The sequence below is a fragment of the Centroberyx affinis genome, unplaced genomic scaffold, assembly GCF_046629955.1.
Source record: "Centroberyx affinis isolate AG114_WGS23_722 - 3 ecotype Tasmania unplaced genomic scaffold, CSIRO-AGI_Caff_v1 ptg003709l_1, whole genome shotgun sequence".
In the NCBI taxonomy this organism is placed as follows: Eukaryota; Metazoa; Chordata; class Actinopteri; order Beryciformes; family Berycidae; genus Centroberyx; species Centroberyx affinis.
In genome coordinates this window covers 237,039-263,731 of record NW_027281599.1, presented here as the reverse complement: position 1 = coordinate 263,731, position 26,693 = coordinate 237,039, and the positions used below count along the sequence as shown (strand labels likewise).

The following is a 26,693-nucleotide window of genomic DNA, read 5'->3' as shown; positions in this document are numbered from 1 at the left end:
GAGAATTGCTCATGAATTTAATTACTGTGCCTATATACATTACTTTCAAACCGGGAAGTAAAACACTAATTTAATGTGAAAGAGTAATGTGTTTGAATTGAAGTGCTATGTACTGTTTTTGTAGTCTTTTTTACTCACAATGTAAAGAATTGGAAAATACCCTGTACTGTTAACACAGCTGAAAAACACTCATGAAATGGATGTCGCCGTTTTGGTAGCTTTTTGTTTAGAGTGTGTTTCTAGGGTGTTTTATATGAAAAATATTTTTTAGTCTTGATGTACTTTTATTATAATGCTGTAATTTTGTACGGCAATGTGTTCGTCAGCATGAAATGTGTTTTATTCGATTGTTATTTCTTTGAGCACACATTGTGACTTAAGGTATGTATATGAATATACTTGTACAAGGGCTACAGTTTCTTAAAATTTTGATCAAATAATTGATAATTCAAACAAGAATGCTCTGAGGGAAGATCACACTCCTGATACACCGGGATGGAGTTTTGTATAAATAATTACAACAAATGACACCTGAATTATGCTGCGTTTGTGTGTGTGTGTGTGTGTACTCATCACTTGAAATTCAACACAGGACCAATCACAACTTCTTGATTGTCTTTGTGATAACACAACAGATGACACAAAACAAAAGACATAAGCGCTGATCGTGTACATTTTTATTTGAGGAAGTGAAAAAGGGGTAAATGCGTTGCAGAAACAGAGTACAGTGTCCAGCATACAGTGTACAAGATGGTTACAAGCATGCTAGGCAGTCCCACACTTGTATCTTGCGGTTTCCACAGACCCTGTAAAAAAAAAAACGTCACAGCATAAAATGGACAAAACCGGATCACTGAAGAGATTTTTTTAAGGACACCATTTCCCAATCATCAAAGTTTCTCCATTGTTGGTCTCGCTAAGTCAGAGGCAACAGAATGTTTCCAAGAGGAGTTAAATTATATAAAAGTGTACAGAAGTGCAAACTAGCAGAGAGATCTCTTGAGAGTTGAAAAATAAGGGCGGTCTGAGCCGATTGTTAGAATATTTTAGTGGCTGGCACAAGCTCTACCTCTGGTGTCGAGCAGAATACTTCAGCCACGAAGGGAACTAATGATAAAAAACATTAAATTCAAATGTTGATGGGCCTACACTGACAAAACCATTTACCCCTCTCAGGAGGTATGTTCAATTATTTGAATCTACTTTCACCATTGTTGAAATGATACTGAACCAAATTCAGAATCAATTTCCAGCTTAGATTAATTTCAATTTAATTACATAGAGAATCACACATGCATTCACCATACTTGTTGACAAACTTCAATCGAGCCATTTGTTTATAGGCCAAGGCATCTTTTACATGGAAACTTCTATGTGAAATGGCACCGAAAGATAACTTTTAATTGACCTAACCCTAATAGATAGCTCCTAAAACAGAAGCTACAGTAGTAGATGGACCAGTCAAGTGACAAAACCCCTTTTCATAGAAAATAACAGCATGACTTAAAGAAACAGAGCAAGTAAAGCATACATTCAAACAACCGCCCGCCTTAGTGCTGGAAGTGAAACACAGTACACACTCAAGACACACAAATAAATAATTCTTTTCAGTATTTTAACTGTAGCTGTTGTTTGCTCTCCAGATTGTGTCACTACTGTCTTTATCATGATGACATAAGTACAGAATTTTGAGACTGACAGAAGTTGGAAATAAAAGTGACATTGCATCAGTTGCATTACTAGCTTGATGCGTTAAAGAGGCTGTGACAACGGACACAAGGTAGGAAGATGCCACACTCACCGCTTAAGAGAAAGTGAAAAGGACCAATGACAACCGGACTTAGCCGTACAACACCAGAACACACACTTCAGTATGCCGGGACAAAAGATTTGTTTTCATATAGACAACTATTTAACAGTTTTAAGTAAAAATGTTTAAAATACAGTTTTAATACTGACTTAAGGAAAATACTGCTGTTATCCAGGTTTATTTGCTCACTTCTACCATTTCTCCACTACTTTTGGAACTGAAAGAAATAAGCCAAAAAGTGGAAACATTAGTATTTTCCTTTAAGTTGCAACTAGGTTGTTTTCCTCTTTTAAAAGAGAGAAGCAGATGGCTGTACTGGGTGGGAGAAAAAACACATACAAAAGCGACGACCACTTAGTGGCAGCTTTTCCCACCGGATGATGCGAGGACAGGCTGCAGGATCCGACATCAGACCGAGGCTTCCTCCTCGCAAAGCTTTCCCGCAACTCGAAGGTGGAGCGACAGCAAGTCCTGTGTGACAGGATGAGGGGGGCTGGAGGAAGGCTCGACGGCTCCTGCGCTATGAGGAAACTGTCACCGGGTTCAGGGAACCGTTCCGGCTGTAGAACTTTGAGAAGGCCTCTTCGAGAACGGATGTGAGTCGTGGCTGATCGCCCTGAAACAGAGAGACGGGGAGGACAGAATATGATCTTTGGCTCCGTTTTACCCTCAAACTGGGATGCTGTGGTTGAACCGTTAATAGCAGGAATAGGGAATGTGGTTGAACTCCACTCACCTCACTGATGAATCCCAGCTGAACGAGCTCCACAGCCAGCTCCTGCACATTCTCATCTGCACAGAAATGGGAGGCAATCAGTATACTAACATGGAGATAGGGTGACCAAGTGGTTAGAGACCTAGGGCTTGATCGTTATATATTAAAACATGCTGCGCCAAAGCTTGGTACTAGCACCTTTAAATGGTCTAAATAAGCATTAACAACCATTAAATATACAACATTAACATAATCTGTTAAAAAGAAACAGGGATACTCACTTGGTAACAAATCACAACTCAAGTGCCTGTTCAACTTATCCTCAAGTTTCAACAGCAATGTAAGCTGAAAAGAGAATAAAATAAAGTCATTTCAGAAGTCTGGTATAACATAACTCACACTTTAACATAAATTATTCTTAAAAGCAGGGCAGACTTGAGACTTACATGATGCTTGGCCCCCTCATCAACAGGCTCGATATTGCACTGCATCTGAAGGACCTGAGGAGTTACAGAAGGAAAATGGCTTAGGGTTAGTGCATGCATATTCTTGTCAATATTCTTGTCAATTTTTCAAAAGAGGTAGTGAATGCACATCCAAAAACCTGACTGGCCGCTTCGTTTAGAAACGATTCATAAAAGAAAAAGATACCCGCACAGTGGATCATGTTTGTTTGGTGCTTTATTCTACATTGTTTTGACTACAACTGTTTTTCGTAAGGCATACACAAGAGCAAAACCTTGACTTGACTGCTAAAGGAGCATTAATTCAGTGAGCAGGCACATTTCTCATTCTTAGAATGATTCAAGCACAGAAATCTTTCACAACCACACACTGTGCTTGCATAAAATATGCTTGGTGTCCTTTCCATCCCTTTCTTGCATTCTGCTTCTCCCTTCGATTGTGCCTTTCTGTGCATCATTTCCAGCATCCAGACGAGGGCAAAAATAGATTTGAATATATTTTCGCATATCTGATCTACTCAAGGACTGCATGATTCATCTAGGCAGTCACAGAGACAGACTCAAAAGGAGGAGATATCAGTGGTAAAACAAAAGAAATCAAGTGCCTCTCCATTTCCCTTCAGGATTCTACATATTTTAATCTATTTTTCCCTGGTATGCTCTCATCCCAATGTTGCCTTGGTTGATTAGTATTATAATTATTATTATAAATAGTTGTTCATTTTTTTGTGTTAACTTGTGCAGACAATTTACCACTTCAGGACAATTCAGTTATAAAGGGTCCTTCACAGAAAAGTAACCTAAAGTGACATTTAAATACTTTCTTATGATCTTCTAACCTGCATAGGCTAAAAACAACCATACAAATATTTGCCTGAGGTCTGGTTTCTACCCCGTCCTATCTTGTAGTTCTTACCTTCCTGGTCTCAAGCTCTGCAGGTTCAGGAGTCGGGGTTTTGACCGAGGGGGGCACTATGGGCGACTTCACCGTCTCCTGCTGGGGTTGTTGTGGACAGGGCATCCCAAACGCAGTCAGAGGGTAGATTCCATTCCTGAAAAATCAGTGCAACTTCAGCTTGGGACGCATTATAGGACTCTTAACCTCAGTTTTAGTCCCAACTTGGCCACTGCAAATGATTTTGTTGTGCAGTGGTACCCTAAATGTTAAAGGGCTATTTTAGGGTCTTGCTGAGCATGCACAATTACTGTACACTGCTTCACACTTTATACAGTTGCACACAATCAGCTGCCCAGTGCAACTAATTGTTTATTCACTCTTGTAGTCTTGTAGTGCTCCCTGCTACAGCAGATCTTGTGCAGATCTTACCTCACATCTTCCAGGAACTTGTCCAGCTCAAGGGCAGGAAACTGGGAGAGCCTGAAGAAAAGGATAGACTGTGGTTAATGTTGAATATTCAGTCAGTTACAGTCAGACTGCAGAGTGACTCAATCTTTCGGACAATTAAAAACTCATCTTCTTTAACAAATAGTTAAATCCACCTGTCACTTACTCTCCTCCTCTACTTACACCTGGCCTTGCTCCTCTCTATCAGTCCATTTTGTACCTGGCTCTTATTTGTTTACCTTGCACTTCTGTATTATACTTAAATATTCCTGGGACACAGGGAGATTTGTAATATCCACTGTCCTGGTGCTGTGGTTTCCACCACTCATAGTAGGTTACTTCTATGTTGACAATCTAGGAAATTAAATATATTCTAATGCTGCACCTATTGTTAGTCGCCCTGGATGCAAGCATCAGCCTAAAGCCTAAAAAGTAAATGTAAATATCTGTGCTATAACAAGGAGAAGACAGTAAACCACCAGAACATTTCTATCCCCAGTGTATTCTTCCACCAATCTCCAATATTCTGAGTTCTGAGGTATGATAATCAGACTTACTTCAGCTGAACTCCCTCCTTGGCCTCAACAATCACCAAGTTAGGGTCCATGTTCTTCGTCATCTCCTCTAAAGCATTTTCTGGAATCATATCTACAGATAACAGGAGAACACTGCAATCAGATAAGGGCATCCATCCACATCACACAGCTATTTCTGCCAACTGCTATTTAATTCAGTAGATGCTATATAAAGCATTTTTTGTGTGTGTGTGTTTCCACTCACGCTGGTGGCTGACGATGCAGTGCGCAGCCAGCAGCTTGAGTAAGGGCACCTCAAACAAGGCCTGGTGAAACAACAGCTCCTTGGCTGTGGGTCGCTTACTGGGGTCGACCTCCAGACACTTCTGGATGAACTCCTGAGAGAGGGAAAAACACTTTAAGATGTAGATCTCTCTCCCACGGTGCAAAATAGGCTTTAAATGCTTGGCCCCCCCCTCCCTCACCCGCTGTAGTGGGTCCTCTAGGGACTGAATGGCACTGTTTATGGCTTCTTGGGACACGTAAGACGAATCTCCATTACTCTGGATTTCCAACACAGCCATCTGAGGACAAGGAAGAGTGGAGATTAGAATCAATTGATAAATGAGAGCACACAGTGAAACTCAATTTGCCACTGCCATGTTTCTGTAGACCTAGATTGTATTCTATGATGCTAAAGACAGAGGTAACGTAATCTAATTAATATTTTTGTGATTGCTGTGGGGAGGAAACTAACAGATAATATTTTGTGAATAGAACTAACGGAGGAATGAGAGATTATGCTTGTCACTATGTGACTAATATCTCCTGACTTAACAAGGTATCCCCTCACCTCTAAGGCGCACATTCCAAAGGAATAGATATCCACGGCTGTGGTAACATCGGCAACAGCTGAAAGCAGACATGCTGATCAATATCACAAAAGCATCGCTGTATGTTTGGGCCTCCAGCCCCAAACAGTATCTGACAAGTGATGAACAAGTCGAGATCTCACCTCCATACTCTGGAGCAAAGAAATGTAAGCTCTTCTGCTCCTCCCGACAGGTTTTGACGTGGTTGTTAATGGTGTCTGGAGCCACTGAAATAATAGGCAAGTATTTAGTAGGGTTGCAACTAACGACTATTTTCAGTAGCAATTAATCTATCGATTATTTTTCTGACTAATCATTTAGTCTATAAAACGTTAAAAATAATGACAAATGCCTATCACAAGTTACCAGAGCCCAAAGTGACGTCTTAAAACTGCTTACTTAGCTGACCAGCAGCCAAAGTATTAATTTTATAATGATATGAAACAGAGAAAAGAAAAGAAAAGAGCAGATCTTAGAATTTTTAAGCTGTAACCAGCAAAGGTTTTGTATTTTTACTTGATAATTGACTAAAATTATTAATCGATTATCAAAATTATAATAGATTACATTTCTGTCAATCAACTAATAGTTTCAGCACTAGTAATGAGCCTTAACAATAATAATGATGGCATTATATACAGTATAGAGCACATTTCCAAAGTGCTGCACTGTGTAAAATCACAGTGAAAAGAGCACAAACAAAGCCAATAAAGCCAAATTTAACAGTGAAAGGGAATCCTGTAAAAGAGAAGACAACACAATGTAGTGGATGAGGGATGTAACACTATAGCCTAACGCTGTCCCCATTTGATTTTCTGCTGGTGAAATATCTCTTTGCATTTAGATTATGTGTGAGGCCCACCTGAGCCGATCTTGATGAGGCCGTTGTGCTGGATGAAGATGGTGTCACAGGTCAGGTTGCCGTGGATGATGGGAGATTCGCACGAGTGCAGGTAGCTGGGAACAAATGATGGAGACCAGGGTAAAAAAAAAAGAAAAAGAAAATGCTCCCACAACAGGACAGGAAAATTACTATTTTGTCCATCGACTGCAGTTGATGCATTCCAAAATTTACCAGCCTTTTTCACCGTTTTTCCAGACAAATATGAGTATTTTGATTGTGGATCATTTCAATTTCACATGACATAATTCATGTATCTTGTTTTTTATACTGACCTGAGAGCAGACAGTATTTGTGTACACCAGCGCTTCCAGGCCTGAAACAAAAGTAACAAACAGTTTAATAAAATGAGAGTGCTCTCAAACTGTTAGCTTCATTTCCAACTAACTGCACTGGGAAAGCTGTTGGTGAGTTAAAGCTTGCTAAGCTGAAATGCTGAAATTAGGACTACCACAACACTGAAGAATAGGGAACTGTCCAGAAATGTAGAAGTGAGCTTTTAGCGGAGCTTGAGGGAATAATGGCAGCACTAACAGGTGCTAACAGGACACAGACTAGCCAAAAACAGTTCACCCTACATACCTTTTCATTCATGGTCTTGTGGTTTTTCTTGGTCTTTTTCAAAAACTGTTTCAGACTTCCCGACGACATGTATTCAGTGATGAAAATGACCTACAGACACAAGAATAATACGCCCAAAAGATCAGCACAACACCCTTCACACTTTTCTTAATATGTTTTGAAGAGAGCAGCAGGGGTGAGATGCTCTCCTACCCTTGCTCTGTTCTCCTTGACATCGGCCCAGTACTTGTGAAACTTCACAATGTTCAAATGCTCCAGTTGGATCAAATTGTCAAAAACTGTTTTGACTTTTTCCTGTGAGAAAGAGAAAGAAGAGGGCAGGGGTGTGACGGGTTTGCATTCAATAATCACTGAAACATAATGTCACACATTTTCAACTGTGGCAGATACTGTATATATGAACACATTTAGTGCAATTAGTGCTACATCAGCTTCTGAGTTATTACATTTTGTTTGGGATCCACTGTGTTAATAAACAATTAAGCCCAATTAAATCATTATTCTGAAATAATGCCCAATCATCTTGACCACATATTACTTTTAAATGGCCATGTCTGGGTCAGCAGCTTGGCAAAACAGTCGGGATCCAGTAAGACTAGAAACTTACTGGATCCTCAACGGAGGCCACTTTGAGTCGAGATAACAGAACCACACTGAGCCAGAGAATGGAAACCACTTAAGTGATTTACATATACAGAATGGAGCACAACCATCGACAAAAATAGAGACATAAATAGATTATATGAGTGAGACACAATGACGGCATGGCAGAGTGGCCCAGCTAGAGAGGCTGTCACATAACTGAAAGGTCACAAATCCATGCAGCAGCCCATGTGAATGTCCATCAATAACCACATGTCCTGTCAAAGTGTCTTTGAGCAAGACACTGAATCCCAAACTGCACAGTCATTGTAACACTCTGGATAAGAGTGTTCACTAAATGCCTAGAAGTAAATGCAAGCAAGAGCCTGAAGTAACAATAACTCTGTGTCTGCTAACTTCTCTCCCGTTTCTTAAAATTGTTTTCACAACTACCCAGGTACTGTGTGTACTTTGCTATGGTGCTGGCAGTAACAAGTCTGACTGCTTGCCTAAGGAGCTTAAAGCCAAAGGGGAAACAAGTGCTAGTAGGTCTCTGCATGGAGTTACTAAGATCACAGTCAAGAATGCAGCACTAACACATAAAAAGCAATCTTTTAAAATGAAACTTTGTCAAGCCATTTTATTCTTCACAGGGAGGCCCACTGTCCTTTTGTTGACTCCATAAGTCAACATCGTAATCATGGTTGTCACCACCATCATCATAAATGTTCAGTTTTCTGATGTGCAAACACTGTAGCGTACACAACTGCTACAAACATCATATGTCTTACTGTCGGCCTGGCAGCGGACCTACCTCCTGCAGTTTGAAGTTCTTCCTTTCGGAGAACATGACCTCATTCCAAACCACTTCAACTCCCTCCTCAGTGTCCATGGCCAAGTAAGCATTATCAATCCCAGGGACATTGCGCTGATTCACCTAAAGGAGAAAAAACAACACATCAGGTGTTAGCTATACCTTGATGAAGTTAAAACTGACTCCTCCGCAGATATGTCCATCTCGTACCTCTTCTCTGCGTTTCTGCCAGCGTCCGCATGGGCTTTCCTCCAGAATCTCTGACTCGTCCTCGCTCTCCTCTTCCTCATCCTCTGTGGCAGCTGTAGGGGGAGGCTGGGTCACCATGGACACAGGTGGGGATACAGATGTCACACCTTGGCCCGTGGTTGCAGCAGCCACAGAGTCGGACTTCATCTCCAGGACAGAGTCCAGGGCTTGCTTGCTCTCTCCCTCAGACATATTTTTTGTCGTCAGGCCAAGCAGCCTGCTGCGTAATACACAGAAATGCCACGGTCACAATCCAAATACTAATGTTCACGGTATTAGCTTGTTAACTGTTGAGGAAGCAAGACTGAAACTTTGCAATTAAATCTAGCTTTTTAAACCAGCTTGAAAACGTTATCTGCCTGGTATCTGAAGCCGGCTTGCAGCTCTCAGCAGAAGACTGGCCGGTGAGACTATGCAAAGTAACGTTAGCTAACTTAGCACTCAACAGGAAAGGCCACAACATCATCCCACATCGTTTCACAAATTCAATCACAGAAAACTAACACGTAAGGTTATACGTACGTGGTTGACTCGGTATATGTGACGATGCCAGCTCCAGTTTAACAGCAGACTCCCACCGTTGCAGAACACTCTTTGCTGGTTATTTAGCTTAGCTATGAGTCTTGCTTCGTTTGATCAACGGAGTTGCAGCTAGCTCTATGGCGTCGCTAGCTCCTTAGCTTAGGTTACGTTACCAACTCCAGGAAACTGCGAAAACTGCGTTGAGCATTAACGTTAACTGTCGTAGCTTTGTTCACCTTTGATGTCAGTCGATGTCCTACTTACTTGCCAGCTAACTAGCTGGTTCACTGCTAGCTAACAACAATTTTAGCAGCCCGCCCCTTGCTGCTTCTCAAGACTCCAGCCTTGCTAATGTGTGTCCTGCAAATTAGCTAATGCTAGTATGTTTAGTTAGACAATACTGCAGTCTTGAACGCATATACTGAATACTAACATCATAACATTTAATCAAAACTCGAATCAAATAACTAAGAAAGGAAAATATATCATTAACGGTGTATCCTTGAAGGCTAGGGTTGACTAACTTGACACTTAACACTAGCCAGAGATGATGGCGACAACTTCCAGATGCAGGCGGTGCGAGGCCAGTGACGTCAGAGCCACACGGAGTTGCCAAATGTAATATGTCTATCCCCCTTCCGCGGTGTCCACTGATATACGTACACAGTCAACAGAATATTAAAGCAAGTGCTACAGCTGATGCTTGTATTGTTGCTAATTGTTTTTGTTCGGTCCTAAAGATGTGATTGTGATCGACAAAGGCTAGATTATGAACGTAGTGCCTCATAAGGTATTTGCACAAAAGTTTAGCACAGCATAAGCAAGACATTCCGACTATGTGGACTATACACTACATTTAGACATTTACTCTCTAAGTTGACTGCACACTTCTCTGCAGCAAATCACCTGAGACAGAAATTTGCAGAATTGCAGTAGGCTCCCAAGACAGCATAAGTGCAATTCTAGTCTGAGTAGTATCCCATTGACTTGATTTGGTTTGATTTGAAAAATACATGATAAAAACAAAAAAACAATAAATATGTATTTGACCCCAGATGATAGCAAAAGAAAATGTTACTTAAAACACTTATTTCAATTGTGGTCCGCGATCGAAGACAAATTAACAATAACTTGACATACAAAAAGAAATATGTGAAAAACACAATCTATATACCTATATACATGGCACTTGCTAAATCATCTTAACACTGGAAACTTCTCAGTTTGTTCCAAAGTAATGTTCACACTTTTTAAACACTGCTTTGGTAAGACAGTTTTTGATTTACAGGAGGAGGCAAGAGGTCCCTTAACCTTGATTGAGTATGAAAGAAGACTGCGGATTTCCCTCAAACCTGGCAACTGTGCGCTCATCAGCCGCCAACATATCCGCCTCTTCTCTTCTTATTTGATAAGGGCATAGATTGACAGAGGACTGGGCCAACTGAATTATCCATAAAAACACAAACGGTCACACAAAACCTAACCCTAACCCTAGGAATTAAACATCCAGTCATCTGTTTTACCACTAGGTGTCAATATAGTGAAGTAATGACGGGTAGCCTATAGGTGATGTTGAATCACTGATTAGAGTGGTGGTAATACAATCACTCCAATGGAGATATTTGATTGGGCCATTAAAATAGTACAGTTGAGCTGTAATTTACATTTATGTAATTTTTTACCACTAAGTATGGGGTCATCCTTCTTAGCAAATGCAGGCAATGCAGCAATCCATATATATTTAAAGGAACAAAAAATGAAAATGTTGTCATTATGTACTCACCCTCATGTCAGTTGAAATACTGGTGAAGTTTGTATGTCAATATAACACACAGCGAGTTAGCTGGCGCAGCTTTATTTCAGCCCTTTCCAAAACAACTGGAGTGAATGGAGATCGCTTGTCTAGAGTTCCAAAAAGGGCAAAAAAATGACCATAAAATTACTCCAAACAGCATAATGCAAGTGTTCTGAAGCCAAACGATTGCTCTGTGGACCCAACGGTCCAATATTCACCTCATTACCTCCTAGATTTCCCAGATTTTACTTGTTCTCCAGTGTGCCAACCACACAGTGTCACAACAGTAGCAAGCAGATGTTGCTTTCAAATGCTGTCGGGAGCAGAGCACGCTTGAACGACCCAAAAGTGGTAAATACAAATAAGAAAGTCAAGCTTGCTTGCTATGTGTCATATTGACATACAAACTTTACCACCAGTGTTTCAGCTGATATGAGGGTGAGCAGATGATGACAAATCTTTGGGTGAGCTATTCCTTTAAATAAATATGGGTATCACAGTACATATAGGGCACATGTCATCGGACCCATGGCCATACTGCAGTCTATAGCTGCATGTCTTTTCTAGACTTCTTATGATCCATATCCCAAGAGTTTTTAGCAAGTGTTTTTAACCCAATGTTATTACCCCCAAACCTTGTCTCAGGTAATAATCATCCACATCTTCTATTGAATGTATGGAACAAACTTTGGATAATCCTACTGAACAACACACATGTGCACTGGAAATGTTGGGAGAGGGCCAGGGACTCTCTTTGAGAAGCCTCCTCCCCTCCCTTAAAGAGGCCTATATTTAGGTCTAGCACCAGGGACGCAACAGTGAATGTGAGAGTGCTGCTGTGACAGTTTGGTTGGTGATTGTGCATGAGCACCGACACTGTTTCCAACAAATAAAGGAACTGAGAGTGACAGGAAAGGGTCAGAAAGGATACAGGAAGTTTCTTTGGGCTGTTTTGCAAGTTGATGCTCTGCTTCTGCAAATCAGAAAGAACTCATCAGTTTCTTTTTTGCACTTTATGAGCTGACCTCTGAGACAAGCATGTCAAAGGCTGCGGTACGCACTGATAATACGTGGGGAGAGAGACGTCCGGGCAGGATGGCCTTCATGGAATATACTCAGGTGACGACGCTATCGGACACGGAAGCATCACTCGGGCCAGACGATTGGGTCGACTACCCTCCCGCCGGGAGCAACTCTATCTACACTGCAATTCTGAGCCGAAATGAGGCCGTCAAAGATGCCAAGCGTCTTAAGACGTTTCTGGAACTGCGGGACAAATATGTGCGCAAGAAGGTGCTGTTTGAAGACCCTCTGTTCCCCGCAAACGACTCCTCGCTCTTCTACAGCCGCAAATTCCACATGCAGCTTGAATGGAAGCGTCCGTCGGTGAGTGCCACTGAGGGACGGGGTAACTGTCTCTGGAATCCAAACCATATTTTGTCATCATGCCGTTTAAGCCAAGCTGATACTGCACTTAATGTGGAAAGTGGTTCTCTAGACTCTTCTCTAAAAGCCTCATGTGTCTCATCACTTCCTCCAGAGCACATAGGAGGGGTGTGAAGCTGATATGGCCGCATGTTTGCGGGTGCATAGCTCTGGTTTATCACCTTCTAGAGTCACAGACAGCTGACTCTCACACAGGTGGGCGCTCGCTGCCAGTGCCGGGAAACACAGCGAGGACTCAGTGTTAGATTTAGGATATTATAGTTCGCTGATATATATACGCTTCCCAGGGTGTTTGGTAGAGTTCCAGTACTCTGTCTTGGACAATGAATGGTTCCAACTTATAGCCTTGATTACTGTCTTATAAACTTCTTACTCCTCTTGGTGAATAACTTTAAGCTCATTCCAAATTGAGGAGACACACATCCTCAACCCAGAAACGCTGCCAACACACTGACAGATATAAACCCAGACAGACACAGACAGATGCAGACACAGTGCACACAGACTTACAGAGACAAACTGACAGACACATACAAACACATACACATACACATGCATACACACACACACACACACACACACACACACACACACACACACACACACACACACACACACACGTTTTTGACTGATTCCATACCTTTCAGTTGGAGCAGACTGTTATAGAGGCATATAATTAACATCATTCAAATATTAAATCAAATTGGAAAATGAAAATACATTCCCATGACAACATTTTATTTCTCCACTTGTATATGCATAATTTGGGTCCTAATGAATTTTTAAATTCAGTAATTCAATTTGGATTTAAATTTTCATGTACAGTTCTCTGACAAATTGAAAATGGAGATGCAAAGGCCATTTCACACTTCATTTTCTTGTCCTATGGTGGTTAAAAATATTCAAATGTTAATTGAAATCTGAAACTTGATTGTTACTTGATGGGTGATTGGAACTTTACTTTTAGCCATTTAGCTGAGATTAGTGCTGCATGGATCCCACCCAAGGGTCAGCAGTGGAGCGCTCTAAATTCGGAACATGAGGCTGCATTTTTACAGCCCCTCTGGGCAATCTTGTGATGAGGAAAGAGGAGTCACTGCTATGTCAGGGACTGATTACTACAGCTGATGTGAGAAATTACTGCACATACAGTGTCAATCTTAGCAACGTCAATCTCTGCAAATGGAAATAGTCGAACACGGTGAAACTGATAAAACAACATCAGCACCAACAAAAACTTTAAACTTGATAAATCACACATTTTAAAGGGGCAGTAAGTCAGATTTTTACTGCCCCATAGCACAAAATGACCACCATAAGCTGTGCCAGAGATCTGTCAATGTTGTTGCAATACCTAGTGGTCACCAATAGAGGTCAATAAAGGTCACACATTTCTTAACGCATCTTTAATCTCAACAAACGCACTTTTAAGGTGGAAAAATCCTCTACTGATGAAGGATCATGGTCAAGTGTTTTCCAGCCTTGTTCCAAATCACTCCCCAGTTCAAAACTAAATGAAACCTGATCCCTACCAATTTATCTTTAACATGTCATCGTTTCTCCAAAATGCACTGCACAGTTTTCAGGAGCAGCCCCGTTTTTGCTTACCAACCACGCATTTCTGAATTTATCCAAAGGGGTATGAAAGGATTTTGTAAGCCCAAGGATGGGAGAATGATGAAATCCTTCATTCTCCATTCCACTCAGTTGACGTGAAAACCTGAAAATCACCAAAACTGGAGTCACAAAGTTTTCACATGATGTGAAAACCTTGACATGTGCCCAAAAACAAGGTCCAAATCTGCAGTGTGAGCATAAACCATGTATCCACGAGTACCTCACTGAAGTCTGATGCTGACCATAAACCATAAAAGCCCTGTAACACCCACTGTATATAGGAATAGTCGGAGGATGAGTTGATAAGTTGCACTAAGTCCATGGACAGTCAATCATGCTGCCATGACAGAGATGCACAGTTATGAGGTGAGGGCTTCTCCGCATTCAGCACAACATTATCGCTTGTACAGAAGACTCAGGGGTCGTGACCTCTGGGGACCTCTAACAGCTGGCTCTTCATATATAGCTAATGGGGCTTCACAGCCCCGACTCCCAAGCATTCTTCCACCCAGCCAGAGAAGTGAATCTGACTCGCAGGGTCAAGTCCTCACCATGTCAATCATCTCAAGTGTAGATTTGTAAATACAGATTTTAAGTCCAAATTGTTGTTGAGTTCTGAAGTACCTAATGTGGAAAATAGACGTGACTTAACAAAACATTCAAGTGGCATTTCATACATGCCTGACTGTCAGACATTTTCCCCATGGATGTAGAAAGTGTATAGGCATGATTAACGACTCTATTAGCAATAATGGGTATCCATTAAAGAAGGGAGGGTTGTCTGTTTAATAGTGATTCACATCCATACACCTTAACCAAGAAACCATTAAAATAGTTGTGAACAGACTTAATATAGTGCACTGAAGAGTCCACAGACAAGCATCTGTATATTTAAGATTTGAGATTAAATAAATATCTTTCATTTGTACTAATAGTTACCTAATTAATCTTTGACACTTTTATTTATTAACTAAAGTCACAAGGCTTTGAATGATGGCAATAATATGGCAGATCAACTGATATTTCACAACATGCACAGCAATGTCCCCTAACACTTTCTGTTTTCTACAACAGGAAATTTGTGAAAACCCCGAGTTCATCATCGATGGAGCCAGCAGGACAGACATCTGCCAAGGACAATTGGGTAATATTGAAACTGTTCCTTCCTTTGAATAAATGTCTCAGATGAAGTCAAGCACATTGTGCTGCCTATGAAATGTATAACTCTCTTAAGCTGTGAAGCATGGAAGTGTCTTAGCTTTGCATAAGCAAGAATTAACATTATTGTGGAGATTATTGTTCATTCACATTTTCACATAGGCCTATTTAAAAATTTCCTGCCATATTCATAGTATTCCCATGATGTCACATGCATTTCCTGCCAATATGGCGCTTTACAATGCACACAGCTCATTGGCTGTGTTTGTCATTTGATAGTAATCACCTGTTAATTTATTACAATCACCTGTTATTTTCCTTCCAAGATGGCTGTGTGGTGATGGAACAGAATACTATGAATATGCTGACAGTCTCAATAAAATTATATAATAATAAAAAAAAAAACATATAAATATATAAATATATAATGTGTGTGTGATGGCAAGACCAAATTGAGATTTATGTTTTCCATTCTTTTCCAGATTTTCTGTGTTTCCTCAAAATTATTCAGTTCATTTTAGATATGAATAAACTCAGAAACTCTGTCACACTCTTATTTTAAATGAGCTGGTTTAGTTTGGGAGCCGCAGGGCAGCTGAGGACAAACAGAAACAATCCTGTTCAGCTGGCTGACAGGGCAAGAGGAGAACACATGGACCACAGCAGAGAGCCAAGGCATGTGCGGTGGAAACCGACCGCGTCCGTCAGAGCCAGGAATACACTAGACTGTTGGGATGAACATGAGAATGAGCCTATCCTTAGTGATCTCACTATGGCTGAGGATTGGCACCTGCAGCGCGGCTTTAACTGACAACTGCATTAGTTTATGAAGCGGTATGTTTGGATCAAGGCCTTTCATAGCTCCGTGAATCTGTTGACAGGTGACTGCTGGCTGCTGGCTGCCATCGCCTGTCTGACGCTGAACGAGAAGCTGCTGTACAGAGTGATTCCCCCGGACCAGAGCTTCACTGAGAACTACGCTGGCATCTTCCACTTCCAGGTGTAGCTGACCTTCCCCCTGGACTACCTACCCCTACCTAAGAGACACACACATGCACGCACGCACGCACACACACACACACACACACACACACACACACACACAAATCAACAGTTGAGTGAGCAATAAACAAAATCTAAATTCTATATCCTCAAAAATTAAAGTCTGCATTTGAAATAGTGATTGTTATTTGCCAGTGCATATGTGTAATGCAGTGAGAAATACTCTAATGTACATGTAAATACTCTTATGATATTCATTAGATTAGATTAGTTGATTTTAGTTTAGTTTATTTTATTTTATATCAGATCAGATCAGATCAGATCAGATCAAATTATATTATATTAGATTAGATTAGATTAGATTAGATCAGATTAGATTAGATTAGATCAGTGATTTTCAACCTTTTTCATATCAATTTAGCCCACATTAGAGCCACGGACCCCCATTTGATGAGATTTTGTCTCTCAGACCCAAATCTGAGAATATTTGTATTGTTAGATATGATTTTGTCCAGAATTCCATGACTATCTGTATTGTAGGTAGAGAGATAACAGTGACACTATGACCAAAATAGTTATTCTTCTACATTCTCTAATTGTGTTAACTTCTTGTAAATGAAATAATGAAGTTTAACAATTCAGCAATTTTCTGGGGACCCCCCTGGAACCCCCTCAAGGACCCCTAGTGGTCCCCGGACCCCACGTTAAGAACCACTGGATTAGATTACATCAGATTAGATTAGATTAGATTAGATTAGATTAGATTAGATTAGATTAGATTAGATTAGATTTGATTAGATTAGATCAGTGTTAGAATTGCTAGTTGAGTATGTGTATATAACCTATAATGTGCTTAGAATTAATTCAGGAAACAATCAAAACAATCACTCAATAAAACTAATTGATTAAGAAAAACTTGATTGAACAATACCTGGAAAAATGATTACTCTAAACAGCCATCCTTACCTGGCACAAAAAAAAGTTCCCCTATGACTCATCACTCATTATCTGTTTTCATTCTGTTGTGTCTATCTGAACTCAGTTCTGGCGCTATGGTGAATGGATCGATGTGATTGTGGACGACCGCATCCCCACCCTGAACAACCAGCTAGTGTTTACCAAGTCTCACAGGAACAACGAGTTCTGGAGCGCGCTCCTGGAAAAAGCCTACGCCAAGTGAGTGTGATTAATACTCACGTCTATTAATATCCCCCGCAAAGTGGAGGTGCACAACTCATCACATCCTCACCTCCATGTGCTGCTGTGACTTCATCCAACCTGGTTCAGATTTCCTACCCCTCTCTGATTAACACACACTGAAAAAAATGTCATCTTAACAAGTCACTTAGGCTGGTATTGAGTCTTAAAATCTTGTTTTGAAGTGAAAACAAGTGAAAAAAATCTACCAGGAATGAGATCATTTTGAATTGAACTGTTTCCAATGCAGTTTCACCTGTTTTGAGATTTTTTTGGCAATATCTTGAAATAACGAGGATAGATAATGTCACTTGATTCAAGAAAATCCGTCAAACAAGATGATTTGCACTGGATTTACACATTATTTCGCCTCATTGGCAGATTTGTTTTCATTTGTTTCAAGCAAAACAAGACTTTAAGACTCACTACTAGACCACCTTGTTACGGTGTATATTTTTACAGTGCAGTCTGCCCATCTGGGCTCATTACTCCTGTGTCTTTATGTTTCTCCAATTGGCTGCAGACACCGTCATAATCCCGGACAAATCCACACTCTGTACACTTCTTTCTCAGGTTGCACGGCTCCTATGAGGCCCTGAAGGGGGGCAACACCCTGGAAGCCATGGAGGACTTCACGGGGGGCGTCACAGAGTTCTTTGATTTGTCAGAGGCGCCCGCAGATCTCTACAAGATCATGAGGAAGGCCCTGGAGAGAGGCTCCCTGATGGGCTGCTCCATAGATGTGAGGGTTTAGAAGGCTTACTGTAAGAGTGTTTGCACACATAAAAGTAATAAAACACAGAGACACAGAAAGAAATATAACAGAGTGTGCAGGTGAGATGAAGAAATCAGGGGGGATTTGGGGCGTCCTGGGACTCAAAAGTAAAAAAACAAACAAAAAGGTAAGATGTCAAACATGGCAGCATCTCATATGCCACACAGCAACACATTTGACGGAAAAATTCAATCAAAAAGTAAAAAGAGAAAAGGTGGATGCATTGTAAAAGTCTCCATCTTAACAAGTGACTCTTTAAAATCTTATTTTACATTAAAATAAATGCAAAAATCTGTTAATGAGACAATTTCATCAATTAATCAAAAATTTTCAAGAATTTTCTCAAAATGGGAGAAACTGAGATGGAGACAAATGCAATTTTGTCACCCCAGTGGCTGATGTTTTCACAAGACACAACAAGATTTTAACATTCAAAACTAGAATAAATGACTGGTCTCTGTTTTGCCCCGATGTCTCGTATGTCTCTCGCAGGTTTTTTCAACATTTGACATGGAGAGTCGGACTGATCTGGGACTGGTCAGAGGCCACGCCTACTCCATCATCGCTCTGGAGGAGGTATGGTGAAATGAACTAAGTGCGGATTTGGTATTCTTTGTATGAATTACAGATAATGTGCTTCATGCTACATGGTGTTGTTTTTAGTGTGACCAGAGGCCACAGGACACCAAGATTCGCCTGATTCGCATGCGCAATCCCTGGGGCTGGGTGCTATGGAAGGGACCGTGGAGCGTAAAGTAAGATTTGATCAGGTCTGACCGATAAGCAGCATTCTAGCAGGCCATGCTGTGTTGTGTAGCCATGTATCATTTTGTGAACTGACCTTCCCACAGTTCAGATGAATGGTCCACCCTGTCCATCGCAGACAAGGGCAACTTAAAGAAGCAGACTGTAGAAGCAAGCGAGTTCTGGTGAGTAAAACCAATGTGACATTTTCTTCATATCTGCCATTCCATGACTCCTTTCCATCTACATTTTCCCAGTTTCTCAAGTTTCATTTTTCCCCCTACAAGCTTCCTCTTCTCTTAGGAATCTCAGAATTCTGAAAATAAAGAATTCTGCGATTAAAGTCAGAAGTCAGAATTCTAAGAAAAAGTCAGAATTCTGAGATTAAACACACAATTCTGACTTTAAACTCAGAATTCAGAACCCAAATACATTTTTCACATGTGGCCCTAATCTTCTTCCATACTTTCCCCCCCACCAGGATGTCCTTTGATGATTTCAAGAGGAACTTCACCAAGCTGGAGATCTGTAACCTGACCCCGGACACGCTGCAGGGTGAGGAGAGACACAGCTGGACGGTGGCTGTCAACGAGGGCCGCTGGGTCAGAGGCAGCTCCGCCGGCGGCTGCAGGAACTTCCCAGGTTCGCCTCCACCTCTCCCCTCCACCTCTCCCCTCCCCCTCCCCCTCTGTCAGCCTTACAGACTACAGTCAACAAATTTGAATATGCATAAAGAGAAATTGCATCAGTTTACCACTCTCCCCTGAAGGCCATTTGCACTTGCCTGAGTTTCCCCTTAAATTTCCCCTTAAATAGCTCCAAATGTATAAAAAATAATACTTTTTCCATACGGTACGAGAGTGAAATATCCAAACCCAACATGGCATTTCTTTATGGCTGCACCATTACATCAAATGGAAAACTCTAGATGTCTTGTGCATCATTTTATACACATTTCCCTGTAATTCAGCCTGACGTATTTGGTATCTTTAAAATGAAGTTCTGTAGGCTTGAACAAAGCTTGGCTGCGAAACGTGTGTTTGTAATGATGATCCTGCATGAGGGACTTTATCTGAGAGTCATATCTACTTCATAAAACTTCTATTGCTCTTCTATTGACACCTTCCTAATGTTTTTTGGAAATTAAAGAATTTCATGAATCTGGGTTTCAATGGAATTTTAGTGTCCCATGATGGTGTTTCAGAGGCTTTTCCACCCTGACAAGAATACAATTCATAGGGAAACTCTGAATACTTTTTGGGGCATGAAAACGGTCAAATTCAAAGATATTGAGTATTGGCACAATACACATGTTTTCCAGACACATTCTGGACGAACCCGCAGTACCGACTGCGTCTGTACGAGGAGGACGACGACCCGGAGGACGAGCAGGTGGCCTGTACTGTGGTGGTGGCTCTGATGCAGAAGGGCCGCAGGAAGGAGCGCAGCAAGGGGGCCAAGCTCTTCACCATCGGGTTTTCCATCTACGAGGTACTGAACACATATAACCTGAACCACTCTGCTTTTCTCCAGCATGATTAAGCTCTTGCACATACAGCGGAGGTGACATCACATTTCATTTGTGCTTTGTCTCTGTAGGTGCCGAAGGAGGTAATACGCTCATCTGGAGGAAGGACGTTACTTTAATGAAGCTTTCCCACTTATGACCTGTGTCTGCAAAGAGACTTTTATGTGTGTGTGTGTGTTTGCTTTAGCAGTAAACGGACTCTTGTCTTATGTATTACCAATAATGCACTCAAAAAATTAACATTGGCACTCTTAGCTCTTAAAAAGAGATTGAGTTGATTGCATCCAAAAAAGAAATGGCAAGAAAACCATAAAAATAAAATAGAACCATCACAAATATGTTGGTTTATTGTGGATTGAAACAGAAAAACTGAACTAAAATTGTTAGTGTCTGACTGTTATTGGATCTATGTAACCAGATAGAATGCTAACATACTGTATACTGTAGTTCAATTATTTCAATTTGATTGAACTTAGTCATTTAGATGCTAATAAAACTAGACATTTGAAATGCATTAGCATTATGAGCACAAGTTGCATACATTTAAATGTATTCATTCAGTTTTATTTGATTGAGTTTCATAAATCATACTTAATTTAATGAAATTTCATAAATCCTTTTTTCATCAACACTTGAAATAATATGATGGAAAGTTGAAATGGATTAACTTCATAAAAACCGCCAAAAATGATCTGTTAGTTATAGGATAGAGTACAAATGTACCTTTGAAATACAGTATCTCCAGTGTGTTTAATTGCATTTTTATTTTAGAAAATGTAATTATTTGTCAATATTGTCAGTTTTGTGTAGTCTAAAATATGATCTATCCTCACTGTTCCCCAGTGTCACTTGTCTCTTTCCCTCCTCAGTCGCGCGGCTGCATTCAGCATCTGCAGAAGGACTTCTTCCTGTACACGGCCTCCAAGGCCAAATGCAAGACCTACATCAACCTGCGCGAGGTGACGGAGCGCTTCCGCCTGCCTCCGGGAGAGTACGTCATCATCCCCTCCACCTTTGAGCCCCACCAGGAGGGAGAGTTCATCCTCAGGGTCTTTTCTGAGAAGAGGAGCACCTCCGAGTAAGAATCGATGAGGGCGGAGTCATTTTTGGGATTGAAAGTAAATAGAAAGCCATCAACAATGATTTTCAGGAATTCTAATGTAATATCTGTGTGTTTTCCTCTCAGGGAAGTGGAGACCGCAATCGGGTCTGACCAGCCGCAGGTGTGTAACTTGATCCATACGACTGCACAGTATGGTCAAAATATATCACAATTATTCTGACAGATATTGCAGTTGTGATATGACTTAAATTAGCAGTGTAGTTTTTGGATTGTGGGATTGTCTCCCATTGGGCTTCCCACTGATGTCCAATCTCCTCACATTATTCAGTAATTCTGATTGACTGTATTCTAAAAATGAATTTAAAAGGCTGGCTTTGCAATATAGATAACATGCACTTTCACAATGCAATATCAATATGAATTTGATATATTGTGAATCCCAATTGTGTAGCCTACATTTCCCATCCACTCTCCAAAATCACCCACCTCTCCTGTCCCCATGTGTATGTTGATCTATTAACTGTTTCCCCGTCAATAACACACCAGAAAACCTAAGTCTTTTCCTTCACATCTTTTCCTCCATTTCATCTCATTCTCCTATCCGTATATCCTTCTCCTCCTCCTCCTTCTTTCCTGGCCATCAGCAAGACAAGAGAAAGAAAGCGAAGGTAATGGATGCATGTGGGGATCATCTTGCCATTTCTTTTTAACTCTGCTTTCCCCATCCTCGCTTCACATCTTATGCCAGGTTTTAACTACTTTGGCAGTTGTAGTGTTGGCTATCATCGTCTAAACTGATTTCAACCAGTGGAATATGCCCCATGTGAATTAACTATCTTCTTCTTTTCTTTTTCCTCTGTTCTGTGTTTGTCTTTCACCCCAATCATAATCCTCCCAACCCTTGCGTCTCTCTCTTCTCTCCCCTCACCAACCATTTACCCACGTATCCCCCTTCTCCAGCCTATTGTATTTGTGTCGGACAGAGCGCGTGCCAACAAGGAAATCGAGCACGACGGCATTATAGGGGAAAAGAAGAAGAAACCAAAGGTAGTTTCTTTGGGAGGAGAGCAAAGTGTGCATGCGTCGACTGTTTCGCAGTCAGACCAAAACACAGACAGTGCAGCTACATAACAATTAGCTCAATGTGACCTTTGACCTGTCGCAACTCCCGGAGACTGACAGCGCTGAAATTCAACCTCGACCGGGACACATGTCGTCACTGGGAATAAAAAAGCCCCGCTGAAGTACAATCAAGTTTAAAGGCCAACTCATCTCAAGTGGCCCAGCTGCACCTGTTTTCCCATGAGGCCTCAGTGTTTACATGCTTTGCTCTTAATACTCGGTCCAGTTTATTTCTCATATGCTGCTCTCCTCTGGTAGGATAAAGAAATACATTTTTTTATTTTTTTTATTTGGAGATATAGATGATATACAGTATGTCAGAGGCAACACATGTCTGAACAAAACGTGTACTTGCAGTTTTAACTGTTAATTTGATCAAAAAATGGGTTTGGAAATGAGGAGTTTTGTCCACTATTTGGAGAAAGTGACACTTAAGTCAACTGTGGCTCTTTTACAAAACCTTAAGGTTTTGGTTGACAAAATGGGAACATTTTTTACAACATTTGGAATGATACATTTTTGATGATAAACTTTTCAAACTGCATATGTAGCATTCTGGGATGGGAATCCTTCAAAAAGTTATAAGTAAACATCCAGTGGACGATTTCCTCTAATTCTAAGCCCTATGATTTACTGCTGGTTTCTCTCTCATCTGTCCATCAGCCAAAACTACTCCAACCTGTGGAAGAGACTGAGGAGGAAAAACAGTTTAGATCCATTTACAAGCAGATTGCTGGGGAGGTGAGTGCTGACTACACTGGGAGTTTAGATAGGAGGGGAAAATGAGAACAGTGCAGGACAGAATGCTGAGACCTGAGTGTTACACAGTGTTTGAGCTAAGTATCTGTTTGTCCCTCCATCAGGACATGCAGATCTGTGCCAACGAACTCAAGGTGGTCATGAAGAGGGTACTTGACAAACGTGAGTTCACCGAAAAGATCATTTTGCACTTTGCACTTTCCTCTTCTACTGCTGAGTGGTCATGTCAAGCTGTGCTTTTCCACAGATAATGAGATAAAGACAGAGGGTTTCAGCCTGGAGACGTGTCGGAGTATGATCGCTTTGATGGACGTATCCTTTTATTTGAGGATGAGAGTGTGTGGAGCGGACAAACAAGCAGCCACCTCTCATACCTGTGGCATAAGGTTGGACAGGCAGGCTCATGACTGGAAGGTTGCTGCTGGTTTGAATCCCTGTAGCAGAGCAGTGATGTTACTGCAGTTGTGCTGGGCGCAAAATATGAATGTGTGTAAGTGTTTGAATGTGAAGCAAGGTGGTGATGGAAAAACAGCGTTTGCTTTTCCTAGATAAAGTTAAAAAAAAACGTCCAAGTAGGAATCATTTAGGTCAGAGTTTTACATATTTACATCTTAGGTATTCTTGACCACAGCATCTTATAATGAGTGTAAGAGTAGAATAAGCTCCATTTCCACATTCCAACATTTTGGGCTGGGTGATTTGGACAAAATGATAATAAGAAAGTAAGAAATTATTTTGATATCAATATATATCTGCCAACATATGCAAAATATGTTAAACACGTTAAACAAATTAAACTGCATGGTAGTATAAAGAACCCTAATGTTCAGATGCCATTTCATTAAAAATTTTGATTAGTAATTGCTTTAGTCATCAATTCAGACAACAGAACTGTGTATCACGATAAATCAATATCATCATTTCATCATGATATGAATCTATTGAAAGATGACAAATTATACTGTTGAATTATTACCCAGCCAGCCAACATTAACAAACATCCCAGAGTGAGGAGTTTGCTTCTGGGCTATGGAATCTCTCTGTCTAGTAATAGAGAAAACACACAAGGATTCTCCTTTAAAAGAAAACTGCTGCACAGTAATCCCAGACACACTTAAAAATGCCTTCACCAGCAATGCTATGTAATGCGTTTTCCATAACTGAACCCTCCTCAGACCGACGGGACAGGAAAGCTGAATCTGCAGGAGTTCAAACACTTGTGGAATAAGATCAAACAGTGGCAGGTAGGACAGCGTTTTTCCAGCTGAATTCCTAGCCATATTCAAACAGACCTGCAAGTTGTCATTTGATCATCCATCTCCTCATCTGCTGTGTTTGCAGTTGATCTTCATACGTTACGATCAAGACAAATCCTGCTCCATCAGTAGTTTTGAGATGAGGAATGCTGTGAATGATGCAGGTGAAAAAAAACGGCTTTTCCAGAGCTTATTTAATTGTTTTGCACTTTAGACTATACACTGACAGTAGTAGTAGTACTTAGTCATGTCCAGTATCTCTCAGGTGTGCAATTCACAACACACTGGTTAATTTCCATACTTTCCCACAAGCTTTTGGACGATTTTTTTTGTTTTTTTTTCCATAGTTTTACAGATCTGGAAAATGTCAAAATCATTTACCATGTGTTCTAGACCTGTGTGAGACTCCAGTAATCATGACATAGACTGTGGCTGAGTTTGAAGCTAATCTGTGCCTCATCCTCTCCACACCTAGGGTTTCATCTCAACAACCAGCTGTACGACATCATAGCCATGCGCTATGCGGACGAACACCTCAACATCGATTTCGACAGCTTCATCTGCTGTTTTGTGAGGCTAGAGGGCATGTTCAGTAAGTACAGAACACACTTGGGTTTGTGCATTGACAATAAAACAAACAGAGGAATATGGTATCATGTCGGCATTTTGGTAAGGAGGACACAAACGGCACAAAGCTTCATTTAACAAGTGTATGTTGTGGGTCATGGGACAAAAATGATCCTATGGGTCACTGAAACAGGTGAATAATACTCTCTTAGGTTTTATGTAATCAAGATGCTTGTTAATATGCCTTGAAATGAACCACTTTTCCTAGAGATATCCTCTTAGATATTATTATTTGATTCAAAGTAGATGAAATAAAGAATATTTTACACTATTTGTGACACTTTGGAGGGCCACATTTGGCTCGTAGGCCTTACTTTTCACAGCCTGGCCCTACTGTATGAGTTTGAGGTGAATGTAAAAGAGATGGATGGATGCAGTCTGATGTGTTGGGTCTGTTGCAGGAGCATTCAACGCCTTTGACAAGGACGGAGACGGCGTAATCAAGCTCAACGTCCTGGAGGTAGGCCAGTCCTACCTATTTCTGCTCTACGAAATAAATGTTAAATCAAATGTGATACCGTTTGTAACTTTTCACTATGAAAGCCTTTATGCTCATCTTCGTCTTTGTCTTTTGCTCTCTTTGCAGTGGCTCCAGTTGACCATGTATTCTTAGGTCAAACTACAGACAGTGACCATGATGCCTACTTTGTGTTTTCAACTCTCCTCTCCCTGGACTCCACTTGCTTTTCTTTGTAAGAGCTTCATTTAAGAAAGTTTCTTAATGCACAAATGTTTTGATTACAACAAAATCCAAGCCAAAGTTGTGATTTATAGAAATGTTTTCTTGATCAGTGGATTGGTGACTCAATTTTCTGTGATATCTCAAGCTAATTTCCATTGTTACTCTCAAAGTAAAATACTAAGATGCTTTAGATTTAATTTCCAAATTTTTTTTTTTTTTTAAATGAGGCCAGATTATTTTCTTCTTAATGTCACAGTCAATTTAACAACTGATAACCTATCAATAACAAGGCTGATTGTCAGTGCTGAAGAGAGCAATTCAATCTGGCAAGAAGCGACGATGATCAGTGAAGGCAGTCTAACGTGGAGCTGAGCTTTGTGTGTCAGGACAAATGAGGTTTGATATGTTGCGATAAAAATGTACTTAGTATTGCATTAATATTTTAGCATCATCAATGTCAACAAATGTCTGAATATGAGCCCTGAGTGAATGTTTTGTTTAACAAATCAGAGGGAATACTTTATGTACATTAAGGAGGTACGTATTTGTTT

General features: G+C 40.7%; 2 protein-coding genes across 2 annotated transcripts; one reads left to right on the top strand and one right to left on the bottom strand.

Moving 5' to 3' along the window:
- Positions 1–664: 664 nt before the first annotated feature.
- Positions 665–9,911, bottom strand: nrbp1 (nuclear receptor binding protein 1). Its single transcript, XM_071540684.1, has 18 exons — positions 9,372–9,911; positions 8,811–9,069; positions 8,601–8,723; positions 7,397–7,498; positions 7,205–7,294; positions 6,898–6,938; positions 6,584–6,678; positions 5,865–5,948; positions 5,703–5,761; positions 5,335–5,433; positions 5,115–5,247; positions 4,892–4,982; positions 4,317–4,367; positions 3,906–4,041; positions 2,972–3,025; positions 2,807–2,870; positions 2,547–2,602; positions 665–2,426 (listed from the first exon to the last, which is right to left on the bottom strand). The coding sequence occupies exons 2-18, from the start codon at positions 9,039–9,041 to the stop codon at positions 2,331–2,333; spliced, it is 1,605 nt and encodes a 534-aa protein (XP_071396785.1). The 5' UTR covers positions 9,042–9,069; positions 9,372–9,911; the 3' UTR covers positions 665–2,330.
- A 2,359-nt stretch (positions 9,912–12,270) lies between these two features.
- Positions 12,271–26,691, top strand: capn3b (calpain 3b). Its single transcript, XM_071540706.1, has 23 exons — positions 12,271–12,552; positions 15,304–15,373; positions 16,269–16,387; positions 17,432–17,565; positions 18,160–18,328; positions 18,854–18,937; positions 19,025–19,116; positions 19,213–19,290; positions 19,587–19,747; positions 20,427–20,596; positions 20,705–20,716; positions 21,503–21,711; positions 21,820–21,856; positions 22,341–22,364; positions 22,657–22,743; positions 23,482–23,559; positions 23,682–23,739; positions 23,825–23,889; positions 24,753–24,821; positions 24,919–24,997; positions 25,309–25,425; positions 25,862–25,920; positions 26,047–26,691. The coding sequence occupies exons 1-23, from the start codon at positions 12,271–12,273 to the stop codon at positions 26,071–26,073; spliced, it is 2,280 nt and encodes a 759-aa protein (XP_071396807.1). The 3' UTR covers positions 26,074–26,691.
- Positions 26,692–26,693: the final 2 nt, after the last annotated feature.

Coding starts and splice junctions, on each gene's coding strand:
- capn3b (XM_071540706.1), top strand. CDS start 12,271: ATGGAATATACTCAGGTGACGACGCTATCGGACACGGAAGCATCACTC. Junction 16,388..17,431: donor CTGGCATCTTCCACTTCCAG/GTGTAGCTGACC, acceptor ATCTGAACTCAG/TTCTGGCGCTATGGTGAATG. Junction 19,748..20,426: donor CGGCTGCAGGAACTTCCCAG/GTTCGCCTCCAC, acceptor CATGTTTTCCAG/ACACATTCTGGACGAACCCG.
- nrbp1 (XM_071540684.1), bottom strand. CDS start 9,041: ATGTCTGAGGGAGAGAGCAAGCAAGCCCTGGACTCTGTCCTGGAGATG. Junction 7,499..8,600: donor AGAACTTCAAACTGCAGGAG/GTAGGTCCGCTG, acceptor TCTTTCTCACAG/GAAAAAGTCAAAACAGTTTT. Junction 2,427..2,546: donor AGCTGGGATTCATCAGTGAG/GTGAGTGGAGTT, acceptor TCTCTGTTTCAG/GGCGATCAGCCACGACTCAC.